The sequence below is a fragment of the Scatophagus argus genome, chromosome 21 (assembly GCF_020382885.2).
Source record: "Scatophagus argus isolate fScaArg1 chromosome 21, fScaArg1.pri, whole genome shotgun sequence".
In the NCBI taxonomy this organism is placed as follows: domain Eukaryota; kingdom Metazoa; phylum Chordata; class Actinopteri; family Scatophagidae; genus Scatophagus; species Scatophagus argus.
This window is the reverse complement of record NC_058513.1, coordinates 15118432-15137934: the sequence shown is the minus strand read 5'-3', so window position 1 is coordinate 15137934 and position 19503 is coordinate 15118432. Positions and strand designations below refer to the sequence as shown.

Genomic DNA, 19503 nt, shown 5'->3' with positions numbered 1-19503 from the left:
TAAAGAGTGAGGAGCCTCGATGATACCAGAGCCAGGAGGGAGGTGGTGTGAAGAGTCAGCGGGAGCGATAAAGAGGCCAACTGTGTGCGGTATTTTTGTTGGACGAAAGCACATAACCAGCACTGAGTAGATAAGAAGCCTAATCGGCTTTAGATTAGCATGAGCCCCTCAGCCAGGTGAGCAGGTGATGTCCTGCTGCAGGACTCGCGTCACAGACTCAGAGACACACACACACACAGGGGGAAAGACAAACAAGAGAAAGTAATGATGTGAGCAGGGGGAACGTGTGATATGAAACATAACACAGGCTGGTTTAGAGAAAGAAGAGGTTTAGAGATTTCCACCAAAAATACGGTATAATATGTACAAATAGTGGAAGAGCTGTGAACTCCTCATCTCTGAAGCACTTCCAATAAAATACTCTGAAGAATACCTCATGACTTTCATGTTTAACCTGTAGAGTAAACAGAAACTATGGTTTTCAGATAAATGTAGGTGAGTATAAAGTACAATATGAAGTAGAAATACAAAGTAGCATAAAATGGAAATACTGAGGTCCAAGTACTTAAGTACAGAACATGAATCACTGTAATGGGTTGCTTTCCAATACCACATACCCGAGTACCTGAAACAAATAACTTTAAAATCAGCAAGTGTTTCTGAATCCCATAACTTTTACTCACTGAGTGGGAAACACTTTTTTGGAGGAAAAAATGTCACATATTTTCTAAAGACATTAAACGTCTACTACTCGCAGTTCCAGCAGTGGATCCATCAAGTTATATCACGAACTACAATAATTCATCACAATTTATTTATTGTTTATATTTTGTGTTATGAATCTGAATCTGCACAGTAACCAGTAACTAAAGTCAATCAAATGTAGTGGAGCTGAAAAGTACAATACCTCATTTTGAAATGTAGTGAAGTAGAACTCAGGTAAAGTTCCTGAAATTAGTACTGAAATATAATAGTTGAGTAAATGCCTTTAGTTATTTCCCAAAACTGACTGGTTCAGTCAGTGTTGCAGGAATTATTCATACTAATATTAATTTAAAAAAAACAAACACCAGTACACATACACATAAAAGCTCTGAATTCAACATTTCACATCAGCAAAAGGCTTGATTTTACATCCACAGAGCTCTTATCGCATGGCAAAACATCATCTCGACCGCCACGAGACCCTCTTTTGTTTAAAGCTAAAACATTTATAGGAAAAGCCAGACTTAGTGCATCATTAACTACCCTACATTTTCTTTGCATGTCTTTTGTCCACCTGAAGTCAACACCTACCAACCATTAACGGGCTGCCTGAGTGTCGTCTGCATTCTGCTGCTCTCTGTTGGTGACTTAAGGGAACTAAATCACCCTGAATCTGACCCGTTACACTTCAGCAGGAACCTGCTATTCTGCCTTGGTTGGTTACTATTTCTGTATCACTGTTTTGGCTGGTTGCTCGCGACTAACTTCAACGCTGAGCTCTTAATGTCTCCCAGATGTCCTCTGTGTCATCGACAAATCGACGCTTTCTTTGGGCGTCTCGCTCTGAAATGTCTCAGTTACGTTAAAAGTCCACAAGAGGGTGTCGGTTTCCGTCCGTGGTAATGTCCCTGAGGTGGCCTCCCCACGGGAAAGAAACCTTAAAAGTGTAGAAAATGTGTTGTTTCAGCTTGAAGCCAGTTAAAAAACAAAAATGAAACAACTGCAGTAAAGCACGTGTAAGGATGTAAACCCTTCAATAAGGCCCACTGTTCCAGCAGTGATGGTGGGAATAAGCCTCGGTCACAAAACCAGTAAAATAAAATGGATTACTGCCAGAAGAAATTATTGGTTTAATGATCAGTTGATGTTTTGATTACTTTTCTGACTTGTCGATGAGATGTTTAGTGGATCAAATCTGAGCAAAAAAATGAAAAATGACTGTCACACATGTTTCCAGAGCAAAGCGTAGAGATATTTAATTCATAATGATGGAAATCTTGCAGAATTCAACAGGATTCTGTCACTGTGTTTCCTCTGTGTTTTCCACTGTGTGTGTCTCTGTTATTTCAGCGTATATGAGATGTTCACTAGTGGAATTTTGCTTGGCATCACATTAACATCAGGATTTATTATGTTGTTTCTTGAAAATTGTTTGTTCTATAAGATGTCAGAAGGAAGGTAAACATGACTAGGGCTGCCATACTTTTCAGCAATTAATCAGTTGACTGTACGATCTATAAAATATCAGCAAACTGTAATCACTGTCAATCGATTAATCAACTAATCACAAATTCTCTGACCCAAAGGTAACATCTCACTCTCTCACTTAATTCTAACTTGTTTTGTCCGACAAACAAAACCAAAAATGCTTGTTTGCATCGATTTGAAACAGGGAGAAGCCACAAATCCTCACACCGGAAACAGCTGAAACCAAACAGTATCTGAATTTTCTGCTTGACAAATGATTTAAACGATTGATCGATTATCAAAATAACTGCAGATCATTTTCTGTTGATCAGTTAATGTTTGCAGCTCTAACAATGACCAAAGTATTCGATTTACAATGATTTAAGATGCAGAAGAGCAATAAATCCTCATATTTGATAAACTATTAAGATTGTTGCTAATTGGTTTTTTTTATCAGCGGAACAAAGAATTGCTTCAGAGCTCGAATGATTTATGGAATATATGAGTCAACAATTAAATGAATGAATTAAACTCAGCTATGCATCCAGAATGTGACACAGGGATTGAAGTCAGCTATCAATTATGCATGAGGGAGCTGCGGTGATGAATATATGCAACAATCGAGGCATTTATTAATGGTTTAAAGTGATAATGAAGGTGCGAGGTGTGACAGTGAAACGAGGTGGGACACGTGCTCCCACAGTAACTGAGGTTAGCTGGCGACCTTGACGTTTCGGGCAAAGGTCGGGGACAGTACTGCATATCACGTCTCACTCTGAACTTCACTATGGGCTGAACAAATATGGCAGACAGAAAGAAAAGCAGAGGCAGAGGCAGAGAGAGGCCCGTGACTGGTAGATGTGTGGCCTGCTCAGAGGGGCATTGTTGGAGCTATGAGAGGACAATGCACTGCCCCCGCCCTGAATACTCGCCATACCAGCTGACCAGCCATTACCAACACTTCTGCTGGCCCATTACAATTCCTGCTGCTCTGACACACACGCACACGCGCACGCACACACACACCACACTGCTTCCCACCCTGCTTCAATGATAAGTTTAGCCTCACGGGCCCGAAAACACACTCTACAACAGTAGACGGAGGAGACGAAACCAGGTGGGAGGCCAGAAGCGTCTGACAAAAGGCTTAAGTCAAGGCATGCATGGGCACACATTGTGTCGCCTCTCTCTCTCTCTCTCTCTCAGTGTGTGTGTGTGTGTGCATGTGTGTGTGTGTGATTTACAGCAAGCTAAGTTTAGACCCTCACACCTATCTGTTCCTTCGGCAATAACATATGAGCAGCAGCAGCCGCCCTGAGAGGACCGACGCACACATCACACCTTCTTATTATCTCAGGATCCTTGACAAAAGTCCTGAACGCGGAGGGTGTGAACAGGTGGGGCTGTTCGAATCACGTACTCAAACAAAAGTAGCGATTGATGGAGAGTACATTTACTCAAGTGTTGTATTTTAGTACAAACACTTTGTACTCCACACTAGCACCCCACATTATTGAAATATGGCCGCCTTGTCACATTGAAGATGTCTATCAGCTGTCAGCAGTTTCACCTAAGAGACACTTCCCCTCTAGACTTCTGACATAGCTTCATGTAACAAAAAACTGTTCAGTCTCAGAGAAGTAAAATTATCCACTCCCTCAAATTAAAAGAACATTAGAGAAAAGTCTAAATAAATGAATATACATTCAGCATTTTCAGTTTCTACTTTTTTGTCTTTCCTATTAATCAAACCACGACCCCCCTAAGATTCATATCGTGACCCTTTGGAGGGACCCGACCCTTATGGTTGGTAACCACTGGACTAAACTTCCTGACTGGACAGGAGGCCTTTTACTTTTGATGCTTCAATATAAATTTCTTTCTTCTTTAACTCAAGTAGAATTTTGAATACAGAATACAAAATCTTACCTGTAACTGGGTATTTCTACATTGTTGTACTGGTACTGGTAGAGGACATGAATACTGATACTGATGATGTGTAGCCTAGCCTATGTCACACCTAACATGAAACTGAAGTACAAGTACACCAGTACAGTTCTTGGACACACACACACAGACTTCACAAGACAAGTGACGGACAGTGACTGTTGCAGAACAGGTGTGCATACCTATGCAGAGCTGTTATATTGTTATGCTATGTGGGCGAAGGGGGTGTGTGTGTGTGTGCGCGCGCGTGAGAGAGAGACAGAAGGGAGCTCGCAACGAGGGGCAAATGAGGGGACGAGCGCGAGCCTCCTCCTCCTCCACCTCCTCTTCCTCGTCCTCGTCCTCCCCTCCTCCCTTTCTGGCAGCGGCCACGCGCGGCGCGCTCCTGACAAGCCTCTCGAGCCGCTGCCGTACTGTAATCATATGATAGGGAGTCGATCCCCGCTGCAGAATACCGACACACCGGGCGGACACCAGCGGAGGAGCCGGGGCGGAGGACACGAGCTGACGGTAGATTTCGGGGTTTTTGTAGCCGTTGAAGAAGTGCGTGGACTTTAGTTAAAGTGTCGCCAGAAGTGTGAAAGAGAGCCAAACTCCCCCTGAAAAGGAACTTTTTTAAACTCCGGAGAGAGTCGGACAGAGGGGGGGGGACCGTTTGGACGAAGAGAGGGGCGCACACACGAAACGTTTAACCCAAAGGAGAATCGATTTAACCGGAGCTGAGGTTTGAGTTTGAGCAGCCACAGAGGCGGTCAGCGGGTCGCGACCGGCGGAATCCCCTCGGGTCCTCGCATCGCTTCGTCGGGGTGTGTCTTTTTTAAATTTCCCCCGTAAGTTTTTTCGGCTAGCTAGGTCACTTTATTGTTGAAGCATAAGCCATGGTCGGGGAGACTGAGGTGAAGGAGAGACCCAAGTCCAACCCGGACTATCTAATGCAGCTGATGAACGACAGGAAGGTTATGAGCTCCCTGCCCAACTTCAGCGGCATCTTCACGCATCTGGAGCGGCTTCTGGATGAAGGTAACACGGCTAAGCCCCGAGGCTTTAAGCACTTGTCACACTACACAGGAAATGAGTGCACCTTCTCTCGCCTTTACATACTGGAACTCAGTGGTCAGTGTTAACAGAAGTGAGCGGTATTGACTCACTTTATTGAATAGTCATTAACTACAGGGACCCCCCCCCCCTTCTGGCTCCTAGGAAACGTGACAGTAATGTCATCCATCCAGCACTGAAAGATGCTAACGATTAACTGTCAGCCACTTAGTTTTCACTGAATTCCTCCATGAAGCTGTGGTTGTAACAATAAATGTGAATCAAAAGTTGACGTGTGAATAGGCCTTCAGTCACATTTTTAATGTGTTGAGGGCTGCAGATGAGCTCTTTCTCTCTCTCTCTCTCTCACACACACACACACACACACACAGGCAGTTGGTGATGGGAACAAACAGACAGTTGTTAGTCTTTCCCAGTGACCTAATGCGCAGGACTGTGTGAATGCTGCAGCCCATCCCTGAGCAGGAGTGAGGGCATGTCACTGTGTAAAATGTTTGATTCGAGGCTGTTCACATGCTGTCTGTATCATCTACCGAAAAGCTCCACTTGTTGCCGTCCGACACTGTAGCAAATGTGAAAATCTTTTAAAAAAAAGTGCCCCCCCCCTCTTTATTCCGGCGTGATTTTCCAGCAGTTGCTACAAGCCGCCAAGGTCTGTTGTCGCTACTGTTGTGGCACATCAGGATCGCTGAGGTCCTGACTTTGTTCTCCGTGACAGGTCTCATGACGCAGCAAGGTTGTTCTCATACCACACGACCTCTAGAGCCTGACAAATGGGTCGACTTAACATCTCTGGTTGTGCTCTTGTTGAAGATTGACAAGACGAGCACATTCATCCCTCACACATGATAATGTGACACCCACGGTTAGAATGAAAGGCATTGCACCATGCTCATTTTCAGCCTGGCTGTATCTTCTGCCTGAGTAATGTGGACTAGGGCACGGTACCAGAAAGTTTGTGCAGGGTAGCGAGAGCGCCTGCCAGTCACACATATTGTCAGGTTGCGTGTTTGCTGCATATCTGGAAACACTGAGCCCAGTCTATATATATAAACCAGTGACAGGGTGAAGCATAAAGAAAAGGCCTGCTACAGCTCCCCCCATTATTTTGCACTCCTTCCACTCTCTTGTTCTTCTCTCACTTCTCGTTTCACTCCAGCCAGTCGCTCCCTGTTTCAGCTGAAGTGTGACACAAGCCCTGCTTGCCTGTGCAGATTTGTTTGTGTATGCGTGTGTTTTTTAATAGTCACTTTTGGTCTGTAACAGGTCAGCATGGGTTATTAGAGGATCATCATTGTCACTGTAGCTGTGGCTGTAATTATACCGTCCTACTGTAGTTATTATGGTCAGACTTATCGCTCTCAGAGCAGGGAGACATGCCTGTCAGCCCGCTTAGGTCAGATGATATTTGTGCCTCAAGGAAGTTATTCTGTCGTGTGTGTGTGTGTGTGTGTGTGAGTTCAAGCTGGAGGTCTGTGTCTGTGTGTTGCGTATGTGTTTGTGTGATGCAGTAGTCAGTTATTATTGTGCTAGCGTGTCATTACAAAGGCATCAGAGGCTAGCATCGGTCATTGAGACAACACCAAACAAGCAGACAGGCAGACAAACACCGTCTCATTTATTATGGCACCTCCGCACCAAACCTAAGCCAAAGACTTGACCATTTAAGCAGTTGTTTTTAAACCAAAATGCCTTTTGTTTGTTTTGAATAATTGAGTAAATTGTCTGCAATTTAATCTATATTAAAAAAATAATCACGTCTGTGTTACTTTCTGAGAATTTCAAAGCTTTTCCCGTGTGGTTGTGTTGACTAACTGTCCTTCACCAAACGTCACAAACAGGTAGGCAGATTAGGTCACTGTGACCCCCACTAACATATATGTTTTTTCCCTGTATTATTTACACAGTGAAAGAGGGAACAGCATGTGTCTGTGTGTTAAACACTTTTGGGCAAAGAAACAGAAGGAGAGAAATTGTTAATAACAGGGGACGCCTGATTGCAAAGCATTCAACAGTTAGATTCTACATTGTAGTGCAGAATGTTTGTGACTCCCTGCCTGTCTCCCTGTCTGTCTGACTGTCCAACTGTCTGCTGTCACATTGAGAGCCTGCTGTAATTCTGGTCACAGTGAGTCACCGTCCTAAGAAACGGACATGTGAAGGAACGCGACACTTGTCGTCCCTCATTGAAGCTTTCCTGGACATCGTCAGTTAAATTTGCTCAACTTTGCTCTCTCTCTCTCTCCCTGTCTCTGTCTCTGTCTTCCCCGTCTCACAGAAATCGGCAGGGTACGCAAGGACATGTACAACGACACAGTGAACGGCGGCATGTTCAACGGGCGAGACATGGAGGAGCTTCCCGAAGCGATAGGCCCTGTGGCCCAGCTGCAGGAGAAGCTCTACGTGCCTGTCAAAGAGTACCCCGATGTGAGTGGACAAATCCATGACCTTTGACCTTTCAAATAAGTTTCTGTTTACTTTTAGCTGTTGTCACTTTATCTCCTCTTAGTTAAAGAAAGACTGCCAGAAAGTCGGCGAGGCTTTTAATCATGTGGACCGTTTGCCCTACCTTTTATCTAAAATCTGATTCTCGTTCTGAAATCATTTCCACTCACACCCAATGATGTAATCTATACAAAAAATAAATCAATAATGACCTCTGGCCAGTGTTTGCAAAAAGAAAAAATTACCAACTGAGAATTATGAGTTTTGTACACTCAAAATGGCAATATGCTGTTGTAAATTCCCTCACGGCAACTCAATTTACAGCCTTGAGTTTACACCATAAATATTTATAAGAGCTTAAAAAGGTTGGATTAAGCCTTTGCCCCAAACATTAAGACAAGTGCAGAGCAGCGAAGAGACGTCACCATCCAGTTCATTCCTGCTCAGTACAGTTAAGCACTCCAATATGAGTTGCGTTGATCCACGCTGAGTGGCTCACATGATTTTGTCCATGCATCAGCTCGCCAATCACCGAATACAATGACAGGCTGTCCTCACTCACATGACAGAAGACTAACAGGACAAACACACACACACACACACACCCCCACGCACGCACGCACACACACACACACTAACTCAGGAGTGCTTTGCAAGACAGTTAAGATCAAGGTTAAATTTAGAGAGCAGTTCCTCTATCTGAATTCGTGTGTGTGTGTGTGTGTGAGAGAGAGAGATTCCAGAGTTGCCGTCAGCGAATTTGTTGTAACTGTTACCGAAGTGAACACTCAGTTTAAGTCACTCCAGTTGAGTCATAAATGTAGGAAGGGGCAGGAGTAATTTGTTGAGAGCGAAGCAGAGGGAGAGGCAAAGGGACGGTGGCAAAGAATCAAACACACACAAACACACAGAGGGGCAGCTGTCTAGTTAATCACTCAGTCTCAGTGACAGATAAGGTTAAGAGAACGGCGCTGTCCTGTCATGTCACCAGCACCAGCCAGCACCCATATAATGAGCTATTTTTGTCTCTCTTAGTAACACAAACACATCACAGATGCACAAACCTCAAAGGCACACTCACTCGCAGCACATGCACGCGCTCACACACACACACACACACACACATTGTAAAAGAGTCTGTGAGCTAAAATGTGTCCCGTCTTCCTACGGACCTGTTTTATTATCAACATGTTTTGCTCTTTTTTGTGCAGTTTAACTTTGTAGGGAGGATCCTGGGCCCACGTGGACTGACGGCCAAACAACTGGAAGCAGAGACCGGCTGCAAGATTATGGTGCGAGGAAAGGGCTCCATGAGAGACAAGAAGAAGGTACACCCACTCAAACGTCATATGGCTCTGTGATAGACCACATGAGGGTTTGACGTGTGAAATTTGAAAATGGAGAAGACTGATGGTCTCTGTGTACTAAATATGAAACTAGAGACAGAATACAGTTAGCTTAGATTAGCATAAAGACTGGAAACAGGGGGAAACAGCTAGCCAGGCTCTGTGCTAAAGCAACAAAATGCCTCCCCAGGAAGTTATGCATCCGGTCAAGAAATAGTCCCACACATAACCTCTGTTAAACACCAGCTTTTTACAGAGCACGTTTTTGCTGATTAACCAAATTAAAATTGCCATGTTAGACAGGCAGCCATTTGTCTACAAAAAAATCAGCATATTTTAGACAAGTAATCTGTAATCCCAGTAATCACACCGAACAGTTTCATTACATACTTTCATGACTGTCAAAGTTGCGTTCTTGATGTGCTTCAAATTGATCTAATTTCCGACTAAAATAAATAAGCGCATGATGTTCTGTGGACTTTGAGTGGACTTTGACATGGAGTCCAACAGAAGCCTGCAGGCTGTGAAAGATACACAATTTTAGAAACGATGATGGTTTTCTTTGAAAAGTGTTCAGTAGTAATGCAAAGCCTCTGTGACTTTTAGAAAAGTGCCAAAATGTGCAAATGTCATTACCAAAAACACTTTAAATAGAAATCTGACACATCCACGAATCAGTTAAAACAGTCTAAAAATGTATCTATCTATCCGTCTCTCTATTCGTCCTTCTCTGACAAAGAGTTTTTGGTGCTCAGTTTTTCTCTCCTGTCCTGGTGTTCGGTCCATCTGTTCTCCCTTCCTCTCCCCTGGTGTGTGCTGTTGGACAGAGTGGGCTCAAGCTTTCCAAACGGCAGGTGGAGCAAGTCCAGCATTCCAACCCACCCTCTCTCTCCAGAACATTCCCTACCCCGCACACCCCTCATAGAGAGACAGAGAGACACACACACACACACACACAGAGACACACACAGACACACACAGAGAAAGAGAGGAAGGAAAACAGAGACACAGTGGGAGGCAACAGGGGGAGAGGAGAGAAAGATGTTGACTTTTGGTGTTTTTCAAAATGAGACATCTCACTTGACAAAACATCCACAGAGGATACAAAGTCCCAGCACACAATACTGAGACAGAAGACTTCATAATTTCAGCTCTGACTCAGGACTCAGCCAGCAGTTACTTTCACTATCGATTAATCCAGGACTTTATGGCTAACAGTCTGTAAAATGTAAAGACACAACAGGCCCATTAGCAGCTGTGTAAAGCATTACACATTTTGGGGAATATGTGCATTTGCTTTCTTGCCAAGAGTTCGATGACAAGATCAATACCACCCTCGCATCTGTCTGTTAAATATAAAGCTACAGCCGGGCGATGGTTAGCTTAGCTTAGCATACAGACTTGAAGCAGGAGAAGCAGCTAGCCCGGCGGTTTAATGATTGTTCCAAATAGACACACTCAAAGGTGGAGTGAAAAGCCAACAGCCATTCTGGGGGGAGGGATGATGTTGTTGAAATACAGGAGTAACAATGCACATTTTCAGAGAGTATCTCCTAGCAGACTGCAAAGTGTTGCAGGTGCAGCTGCATCAAGAATGAAAAAAGAGAGCAAGAAAAACAAGTTCAAACCCAGCTTCATTTCTCACCTCCACACAGCTCGCCTATCACAGCTTGAAATGGGTGTGAATGTCACAAAAGTAACAGAAATGGCCGCTCATCTTACGCTGGAAAAGTGTGAGGGTTTCTGAAGCTATCCAGCCACCTGACAGCCTCATCTGAACAAGCATACTAGCACCTAAACAAACCCAAAAAAACCACAACTTGTCTTTTTTGCAGTTTGTTTTCTGTATGAATGTGTTAATTAGTGAGCTCGATGCTCTTAGGTGGATTTTGCACAGACCGAGGTTGTTTCCCATCTTTATGCTAAGCTAAGCTAATGGTCTCTGCCTGTGGCTTCATGTCTGTTGGTTGGATATGAGACTCACATTCATTTAACCCTCAGCGAGAAAGCAAATAAACATATTTCCTAAAATGTCACATTTTTTCCGTCGAGAACAGCAGTGCTTTGAGCTAAATGCTGATGATAACGCTGGCAGTGCTGTTTATCAAGTTTATTTTATCATATTGACATTAACTAAATAGCACTAAACTTCAAAGTGAAATTTTGATGTGATTGTTGGGCTCGAGAAAAAGTTCAGGCTCATCAGAGTTATGACAAATCAGTCTCAGCTGGGCATGAATGTCTGAAGCAAATTTCATGGCAGTCCATCTCACAAGCAATTATGTCAGCCTCACAGTGGCACTAGAGGAAAAGTCAGAGGATCACAGTTAATCCATGACTGTCTGAACACAATTTCGTGTCAGTCCATCCAAAATTGACCGACATATTTCAGTCTGGACCAAAGTGGTGTAATGACCGACTGAACCACTGACTTACGTGACCAAATTTAGAGTCCCTAGAGTTAGTGTGCCTAAAAATAATATCAAATGTGTTTCACAAGTTCCCAGAGGCCAAATAGACTTTCTCCAAATTGCTTCATTTGTCTGAAACACTTGAAAAAAGCAAAAATCAACGATCTGAAAAACTAATCCAGCTTTTTTTTCTTTGGTATTTTCAGAACTATTTGGAACACAAAGTTATCCAGAACATATAATTGCTAGCCTGACCATGTGCCCCCTTGTTGTTATATGAATAAGGGAAGGTGACCAACAAATACACGCAGTAGCAGAGTCAATATTTAGCATTTTTACATCATTGTGACCGACTAAGCAGTTATTCACTCACTGAATAATTTTATTGTCATTGAATCAGCATCTGAATACCAATTAACTGACTAATCATTTCAGCAAAGAGAGAGACTAAAGGGGATAAAACGCAGCCGCAAAATGTGGGAAAAGTGGGAAAATGTGGGAAAAGAAAATGTTACAGAAAGAATCTGAGTGGCCTCAGTGAAACGCAGCACCAAACTTGTGTAACCGCTGAAGAGCAGCAAGACTTGGACAGGGCTTCCAAAGCTGCATTACACGACCTTGAGCTTTGTGTGTTCGTTTGTGCGTATTTTGAGGCTGATCCAAAAACCAAGCCAAACGAGAAGAAAAGTGAAATCCTGTTCCCTCTCTGCAGCAATTGGCCGTGCTTGTGCGGTGCATTCAAACAGGGCTTCTAAAATGTTTTTGTGTTTCAGGAGGAGATGAACCGAGGGAAGCCCAACTGGGAGCACCTCAGCGAGGACCTCCACGTCCTGATCACAGTGGAGGACACGCACAACCGTGCCAAGATCAAACTCCAGCGGGCCATCAACGAGGTCAAGAAACTTCTTGTGCCCGCTGTGAGTATCAGTCCGAACCTCTCAGCGTCAAATGTTATGGACTGGACTGGTGGAAAAACTGTGTGTGACTGGATGAGAGTTCAGTGTGTTGGTATGCATGGAAGGGGGAAGGGGATTGTCAGTCCAAAAAGTGTGTGTGTTTGTGTCTTTTTGTGTTTTTGTGTGTGTTTCTGTGTGTATGAGAGAGTATGTGTAAGGGGTTAGGGTAATTAGGGAACACGCATAAAGGGGTTTCCATGGTAACCCTGGGTTGTTTGAAAGGCTGAGGGAATGAATGGAGAGTCTGTTCACTTGTTCTCCTCACTCCATCACTCCTTTCACTCGTTCACAACTCACTTCATTCCCAACTACTGGCTACAGTATTCCCTTTTCTCCCTGGGTTTTTTTGGTTGTTGTCGTTGTCCACACAAGAGGACATTTTGATTGCACCCCTCAACATTTCTCACATTCTCCAGCCCACCTATCCACCCCCACCCACCCTGCAGACGCACATAAATGTGCACAAACATGATGACAAGAAGGGAACACAGTGGAGTGTTGCACAGACATGGCCATGTAGCCCATAGAGCGCAGGGACACAAACTCTCTAAATTACCCCTCTTTGGCACACAGTCACAAAAGCACATATTTTGAAATCACAAGGCTCCTTCCCTTTTTTTTTTCCTCGCTGCATTATTTCCAACAATAGAAACAGACTGAAAAGATCAGCAGGGGGATTTCTATTGCAGCAATCAGCAGTCACTTCCGTTCCAATCACAGCACAGCGTCGGCCGAGCCTTTAAGTAGAGGGATGTAAGAAGTGTCCGTAGACAATCAGGAGCTGAACACCTGTTAATCGATGCCTGTGAGTGCGTGAGGGCAAAGTCATTGATATGTGTTAGTTTAACCCGGTCGACCCTGCTGTCTGACTGTAAATCAGTCAAGCTTTTCGCCAAGCTGTAACTGGAGCTGAGAAGCTGGCATGTTTGACACTGAATATGTTCTGTGTGGTGCGGTGGCTGTTGTCAAGGTCTGATCAACTCCATTTCGTTTGACTTTTACACTTTTCTCTCCCTTTAGAAAACATTCAGATTGAATCATAATCACTTTCAGCATAACGTACCATTTGCTGACTTGTTGACTGCACTCTCACAAAAGTTAATTCATTCACTTGTCAAATGGCTGAATGACAGTCCCCCCCTTCGCTAAGCAAGCTGATTGTGCTGCTTTGCTTGTGTGTGTGTGTGTGTGTGTTGGTGTAGGCTGAGGGGGAGGACAACCTGAAGAAAATGCAGTTGATGGAGCTGGCCATTCTCAACGGGACCTACAGAGACGCCAATGTCAAGACGCGTAAGGATGACATCATAATGAACATGTGGAGGAGGGTTGGTGGGTGACAAAGGAGGGGTCTTGGTACAGGAGTCCACTGTATATGAACAATGCCTCTGTTTCTCCTGTTAAATAGTCTGTTTGTCCTCTCCTCTTCCCCCCTGTCTATTGTGTGTGTGTGTGGGCTTTGTGTGCGCTCGCGTGTGGTTGTGCTGCATACTTGCATTATTTTATGTTTTGTGTGCCGCGCAGCCACCGCCACTTTCCCTCTAGCTACTCCTCAGGCGCCTCGGATCATCACGGGTCCAACGCCCGTCCTGCCTCCGACCCTGCGCAACCCCGCCCCCGTCACCACGCCGACCATCATGCCTCTGATTCGTCAGATTCAGAGCTCAGCCCTCGTACCGGGAGCCAATCCACACCCGGCGCTGGTGCAGCAGGGACCCGAATCTGGAATCATCTACACGCCGTACGAGTATCCCTACACACTCACGCCCTCCATATTGGAATACCCAATTGACTCAACTGGAGTATTAGGTATTTAAAATTCTAAAGTTCATCACTTTTATACATAGTCAATGGATGTATTATGAGAACTGGATACTGGCTTCCCAATGGAAGTGTCCCAGGCCCCGCCCACTTGTCCTTTTACACTGAGATGACAGCACGCACAGAAAATGATATTTTGAGTTAAAAATTCACTGGGTTAACTTTGTCCTGTAGCTGCGGGCATTTTTTGACCGTGTGTTCGTGTTATTTTTATATTACTGTTGAGTTACAAATGAACCCAGTATTGCTTGCAGTATATTAACACACAGTGTCAGTGTTTTTTAGTGTGTAAGGAAGATGTACAAATCAGACCTTCATGGTCTTAAAACTCATGGTAGTCATAATCAGCTTTGTTTGCTGTTTGTGGTTGCTTGTGTCATGTCTGAACACACAGTGAGGCTAGACACGACTGAATCATATAGTCCAATGGATGTGCTTGTCACTGCCAGCGGAACTTCATGTGTTACTAACACGTAAATATTTATGAGAGACCTGGCAGTACAGAGTTGCTAACAGTAATGCAAACATTTTTCGCCAAATTACATTTGAAAATAACCGAACTCGAGCCGCGATTTAAAGCCCGAACGTGACTGAAAAGCTGACATATTGCAGAACTCGTGGCCACAGGGGATCTTTTATTTGTTGCAGTACCACTGTGAGCCACTGGGACAAATTGGCAGCCGTATCCAGCTCTTGTAATACATCCACAACATATAAAGATGCACACAGAAGCTCATTGCTGGGCTAACAGTCCCTTCTTCCTGTGTTTTTGCAGGTATGGCTTTTCCAACCAAAGGCTAAGCGATAGCAACCCTTCCTAGCACACACACGGACTGGCTTGCAGAGACACCCCCCTTCCCCCTTCCTCCCCCTTCCTCCCCCCTACATACTTGTCCCATAGAGCAAACACTCAAAGTTTGCTGTACTTTACTTTAGGATGACAGATTCCTCGACAGTCATTCTGTAGTCAAGTGTCCATTCCTGTTAATTTCCTCTTTGTATTAGCAGACTAGTGTTGTGGTGTGACGGCTATTTAACTTTTTTAATAGTTCAGCTTCAGCTTGTAATTTTAACACATTTTAGTGAACACATAGATATTTTAGCGCAGCTGTTTGTGATTTACTATATGTTAAAGCTTATTTTAATCACAGAGCTATAGAGTGACTTTGCTTACAGCCGATGTTGAATCTACTAGCGAAGCTTAGTGAGAAATTAGCGGTTTGGATCAATATTTCCTTTAGAGAACAGAAGACCACAAAACAACAAAAGTTCTGTCTCTTAGAAGCGTTTTGACTTGTTTTCACCCTCAGCCTGGAACACTTTTGTAAATTCCTGGTTTCACTGATGTTGGTGCCATGGGTGGACTGTTTGATGTCTTTCTGATGAGTAACCTGTGTTCTGTTTTGGCGATGTCAATGGCTGTTAGCAGGTGCCATGACCACTAAGGTACGACGCCACGACAAGAGAATCCATCCTTACCAAAGGGTAGTGACCCCAGACAGAGGTTAGTTAGCTCACCAGCCACTTTATGTGTATGTGTGTGTGCGTGCGTGTGTTAGTGTGCGTGCATGCAGACCAATGGACCAATTTCAGTTTACATGTGTCTGTAATACGGCATGCCTAAAAGAGAAATAACTGTATCAGGCGTAAAGGTCACACGCTGAAGCAGCCTCGGTGTAAAATGTGAAACAGTATTTGTTGCAGTGGAAGTCAAATAAGTGAGCAGGTTGGGAGGAACCACGTTAGGGGTGACAGCTGCAGCGGTTGTCTTTGCTCGCCTGTGAGATAAACTGGACGGCTTGCAGACAGGGACCCTCTCAATTAGAATGGATCACTCCGTTCATGTGACTCGGTCCTTGTGACTCTGGATTTGGAGTCCTCTCTCAGAAACCTTTTTTTTTCTGGTTTGGTTTTTTTATCTCTTCAGTTCTACTTTTGACCCTACAAATAACCATGGGAAGTTTTATTTATACCCAACTTCATTCCAGCAGATTTCCACAAATGTTTTGTTTTTTTTTTTTTGGTTGTTATTATTAATTAAATCCTGTGTTGTGCCCAATGACTATATGACATTTGAAGTAACAGCGATCGTCTTTTTTCTGGAGGTCATTCAATTCAATATGATCTTATGGTCTTTACTACTAAAACACAGCGTGTGATGACTACTGAGGTCTGTGTTACAAGCTCTTTTGTATGAAATACTGTTGTTTGTGGTCTTATCAGTCGCCCACTGGACTTTATCATTGGGGCTGTTTACATCTTTCATATATTTCCTAGCCAGAGTGGTGCTGTTACCATGTATTTAGCTGCAAAATAAATTTGTATATAGGGATTTTAAGGATTTAAGTGCTTATATGAAGCTTATGGAACAAGATCGCTTGGAAATACTTGTAGTATTTTTTTTTTTTTTAGTTTTTTTTTAGTTTGTAAATTTTTATTTTTGTTTTTACGACATGCTTTTTATAGATGAAGTGTCTCCATGTAAACTTCAAATTTTATTCAAGGTGTGTAGCTACTACTGTTTAAGTCACCACAAAGGTGGCAATGAAGGCGGTGTTTTTGCTCTGTCTATTTAAAGATGAGGTGACCTTCTCGATTCACAGGCCTCGTGACTGTTTTTATGCAATAGAAATGGACTAGCTAGCTACAGTATATGTGTGTATGTGAGCGGTGGCGCTCTTGTTGTACACGATGGACAAAAAAACACTAAAAGGCAATAAAGATGACTATTGAAAAAAATCTCTAAAGAAAACCAAAGCCTCTAAATTCTTGTAGTTAGTCTGTCTATTGTTAAATTGTTTCTAAAGTCCCTCTAAAATCACCATCTCTTAACCTCTCATCACTGTCTCTTATGGTGCCTCTTTGCTTACTGTAGTCATTAGGTGCTCTTCTAATACTCCATAGCAAAAAAGAACAAACCATAATCAATAATCAGTTAATCGCAACTGTGAATCATCAAGATCTGATGCCTGCTGCTAAACAATGGCTCCACTTGTCAGCAAGTGAAAGTATTTCCGAGGCCCAGACACTTTTCCTGGGACGTAAAGGTCACTGTCTCACCCACATGAAACCATGCTGTCTCCTTCTCTGTCCATGGTTTCACTGTCTGTCTGTGCTAGACGTAGCGCAGCTAGCATGAGTAGTATCACTATAGCAGCAGTCACGCAACAGGAGGGGTATCTCCTCAAAACCCTGCGAGCACCTTCATGAGCACACATGAGCATCGCAAACCAGCCATTCCTTATGTCACCACCCGGTGGTTGATGTAAGTCATTCTGAATGGTTATGCAGGGCTCATGAAGGGGTTGTGCAGCTCTTCTGCGGTGCCCCTCATGCTGTGTGACTGCCGTAGATCTGCCTTGTTGTCATCCTGACGCCACTAGCTGACACTAATCTCTCTTCTATCTTTTTTCTTTTTATGTCCCCTTTTATGTGCCCTTTTTGTTTCCTTTCCACGTCCGTCCGTCTCTGTCTGTCTAACTCTAGCTGCCACGGCAACTAACCCATGACCCCTTGACCTTCTGACCTTTCCGCCCACTGATGACCCACCCATCTCTGCCTGCTGGCGTGCTCATTGGCCCAGGGCCCCGCCACTCCCTCAGCTCAGCCAACCAGACCAGCACATTGGGAACAACCCGGCTGCTTCTGTCTAACCAACCAACCAGATGACAGCGATCATGGGAATAAACCTCAGGACCCCGCCCATCAAGTTCTAACCTAAACTTTACCAGACGTGCCTTCCTCCCAAAAGTCCAAAGCCAGTTTAAGAATGTTTTATAAGCGTTTCAACAGTTGAAATCCTACGGTTGTTGCCATTCGAGACTTTCCTGGGTACGGGCCCTCGATGTGGTGAAAGGGCTCCTATACCAATCCCTGGCTGTGACAAACTGTCTCTCTGACCTTCCCTGCCCTCAGTTCATGTGATGCAATAATAATAATGACTCTATTAATAACATGGTAACTATACTGATGATGATGATGGTAACTGTACTTATCCAGCACAAAACCCTCCGTAAACACTAAACTAAAAGAGATATGTTGAAACTCTGAAGCATTTTTCCTCATCGTGCTCCTCAGTGAAGGGATTGCTCCAATAATAACTCATTTTAACACATAATAATTGGCGTTCAGACATTCATGTATTAAGTTTCCTTCCCTCGAAATGTAACACCAACGTGTGATTGCAATGATGTGTTTCAATATTACCGTGAAGCGACAGGCGCTCTGTGAGGAAAAACAACAAAACTGGAGTCCCGAATCTTTTTCTTAAGCATCCCAAGCCTGTCCAGCACAGAGAGGGAAGGTTGCACTTCTCTTATCTAAATCAAGAGGACTTACACAACGATGCCTTTTACTTTCTCGCACTACAGTATTGTATGAGCTTAAACGGCGGTGCCTTTATTTATTGAGAGCGATGGAACGATGTTACACCTAAATCTTGTGTGTGGGTTTGTGCCCAGCATGAAGTCATGTCATTTGGGTTTATGCAGATTAATTTAGGACTGCAGGAAATGTGTCTCGGCCTAATTGTCGTCATCTACATCTTTATGCCATTACATCCACAACTCTTTTCGATTCAGATTTTAGTGGCAAAAACGAAAAAATCAACAAAAAAAACAAGTGTTTATTTGAATTGGAAGTGCGATGCAGTATTGAAACAGCAGCTACGGTGTCTGAAATGTTTATGTGAGGTTCAGATGCCTCCAGAGAACAGTGTTATATTTCAATTTTTTATGTATGTTTGTTTGATTGTTTTGTCGGAGATGAAGTCCTCCACACATATATTTTTGCGTGTGTATCCGCTCTCTCAGAAAGTGTGGTGCAGTTTTACAAGTACACACACACACACACACAGAAACAAAAACCAACCGATGCCTTGACATAAAGAACAAAAAGGAAAAAAAATCATGGAGTCGTAACAACTGTAACAAGTTATAATGTATTTTTATATTCTATTTTGTACGTGAAAATAACATTAAATGACCTTTTCAGATAAGAACATCATGCCTTACTATGGAGAATAATTTGGTGAACATTACTATCCTTAATGTGTACTTCATGTCACAGTCTCAATGTCCTGATATACTGGAGTCTCTGATGTTCTCTGTATTAACTTGAGCCTTTGAGATCAGCATTGCTTGCCTTCTGTGCCTTTTGTATACTATGAGTGTGACAATTAACAGTGTAGTACAACATTAATCTACTCTTCAGTGCCAAGTGTAGGTTACTAACTGTTACCACTTCTGTGATTATTAACCACTTTAATGGTATCTGTCTCTGGATTCCTTTTTAAAAGAATTACATGTGTGTCTAAAACGATGAAAAACAAAGATATGTGTTGAACGATGAACT

The 19503-nt window shown here is 43.4% G+C and overlaps 1 protein-coding gene across 6 annotated transcripts; it reads left to right on the top strand.

Annotated features, from left to right (window-relative positions):
* Window positions 1-4491: 4491 nt before the first annotated feature.
* On the top strand, window positions 4492-19150 carry qki2 (QKI, KH domain containing, RNA binding 2). Of its 6 annotated transcripts, none has more exons than XM_046377077.1 (9): window positions 4492-5139; window positions 7454-7602; window positions 8832-8948; window positions 12151-12294; window positions 13536-13623; window positions 13855-14139; window positions 14903-14926; window positions 15581-15655; window positions 17638-19150. In XM_046377077.1, exons 1-9 carry the CDS (start codon window positions 4998-5000, stop codon window positions 17658-17660), a joined length of 1047 nt encoding a protein of 348 aa, XP_046233033.1. In that variant the 5' UTR covers window positions 4492-4997; the 3' UTR covers window positions 17661-19150. The 6 variants fall into 6 exon arrangements, with proteins under 6 accessions (XP_046233033.1, XP_046233032.1, XP_046233036.1 ...); XM_046377076.1 differs by having other exon boundaries at window positions 15578-15655; XM_046377080.1 differs by lacking the exon at window positions 14903-14926 and having other exon boundaries at window positions 4493-5139.
* The last annotated feature ends 353 nt before the right edge of the window (window positions 19151-19503 follow it).

Bases quoted from the DNA above. Each gene is read 5' to 3' on its own strand.
- qki2 (XM_046377076.1), top strand. From the start codon at position 4,998: ATGGTCGGGGAGACTGAGGTGAAGGAGAGACCCAAGTCCAACCCGGAC. The intron at 7,603-8,831 runs GTGAGTGGACAA...TTTTTTGTGCAG, and splicing joins CTGTCAAAGAGTACCCCGAT to TTTAACTTTGTAGGGAGGAT. The intron at 13,624-13,854 runs GTAAGGATGACA...TGTGCCGCGCAG, and splicing joins AGACGCCAATGTCAAGACGC to CCACCGCCACTTTCCCTCTA.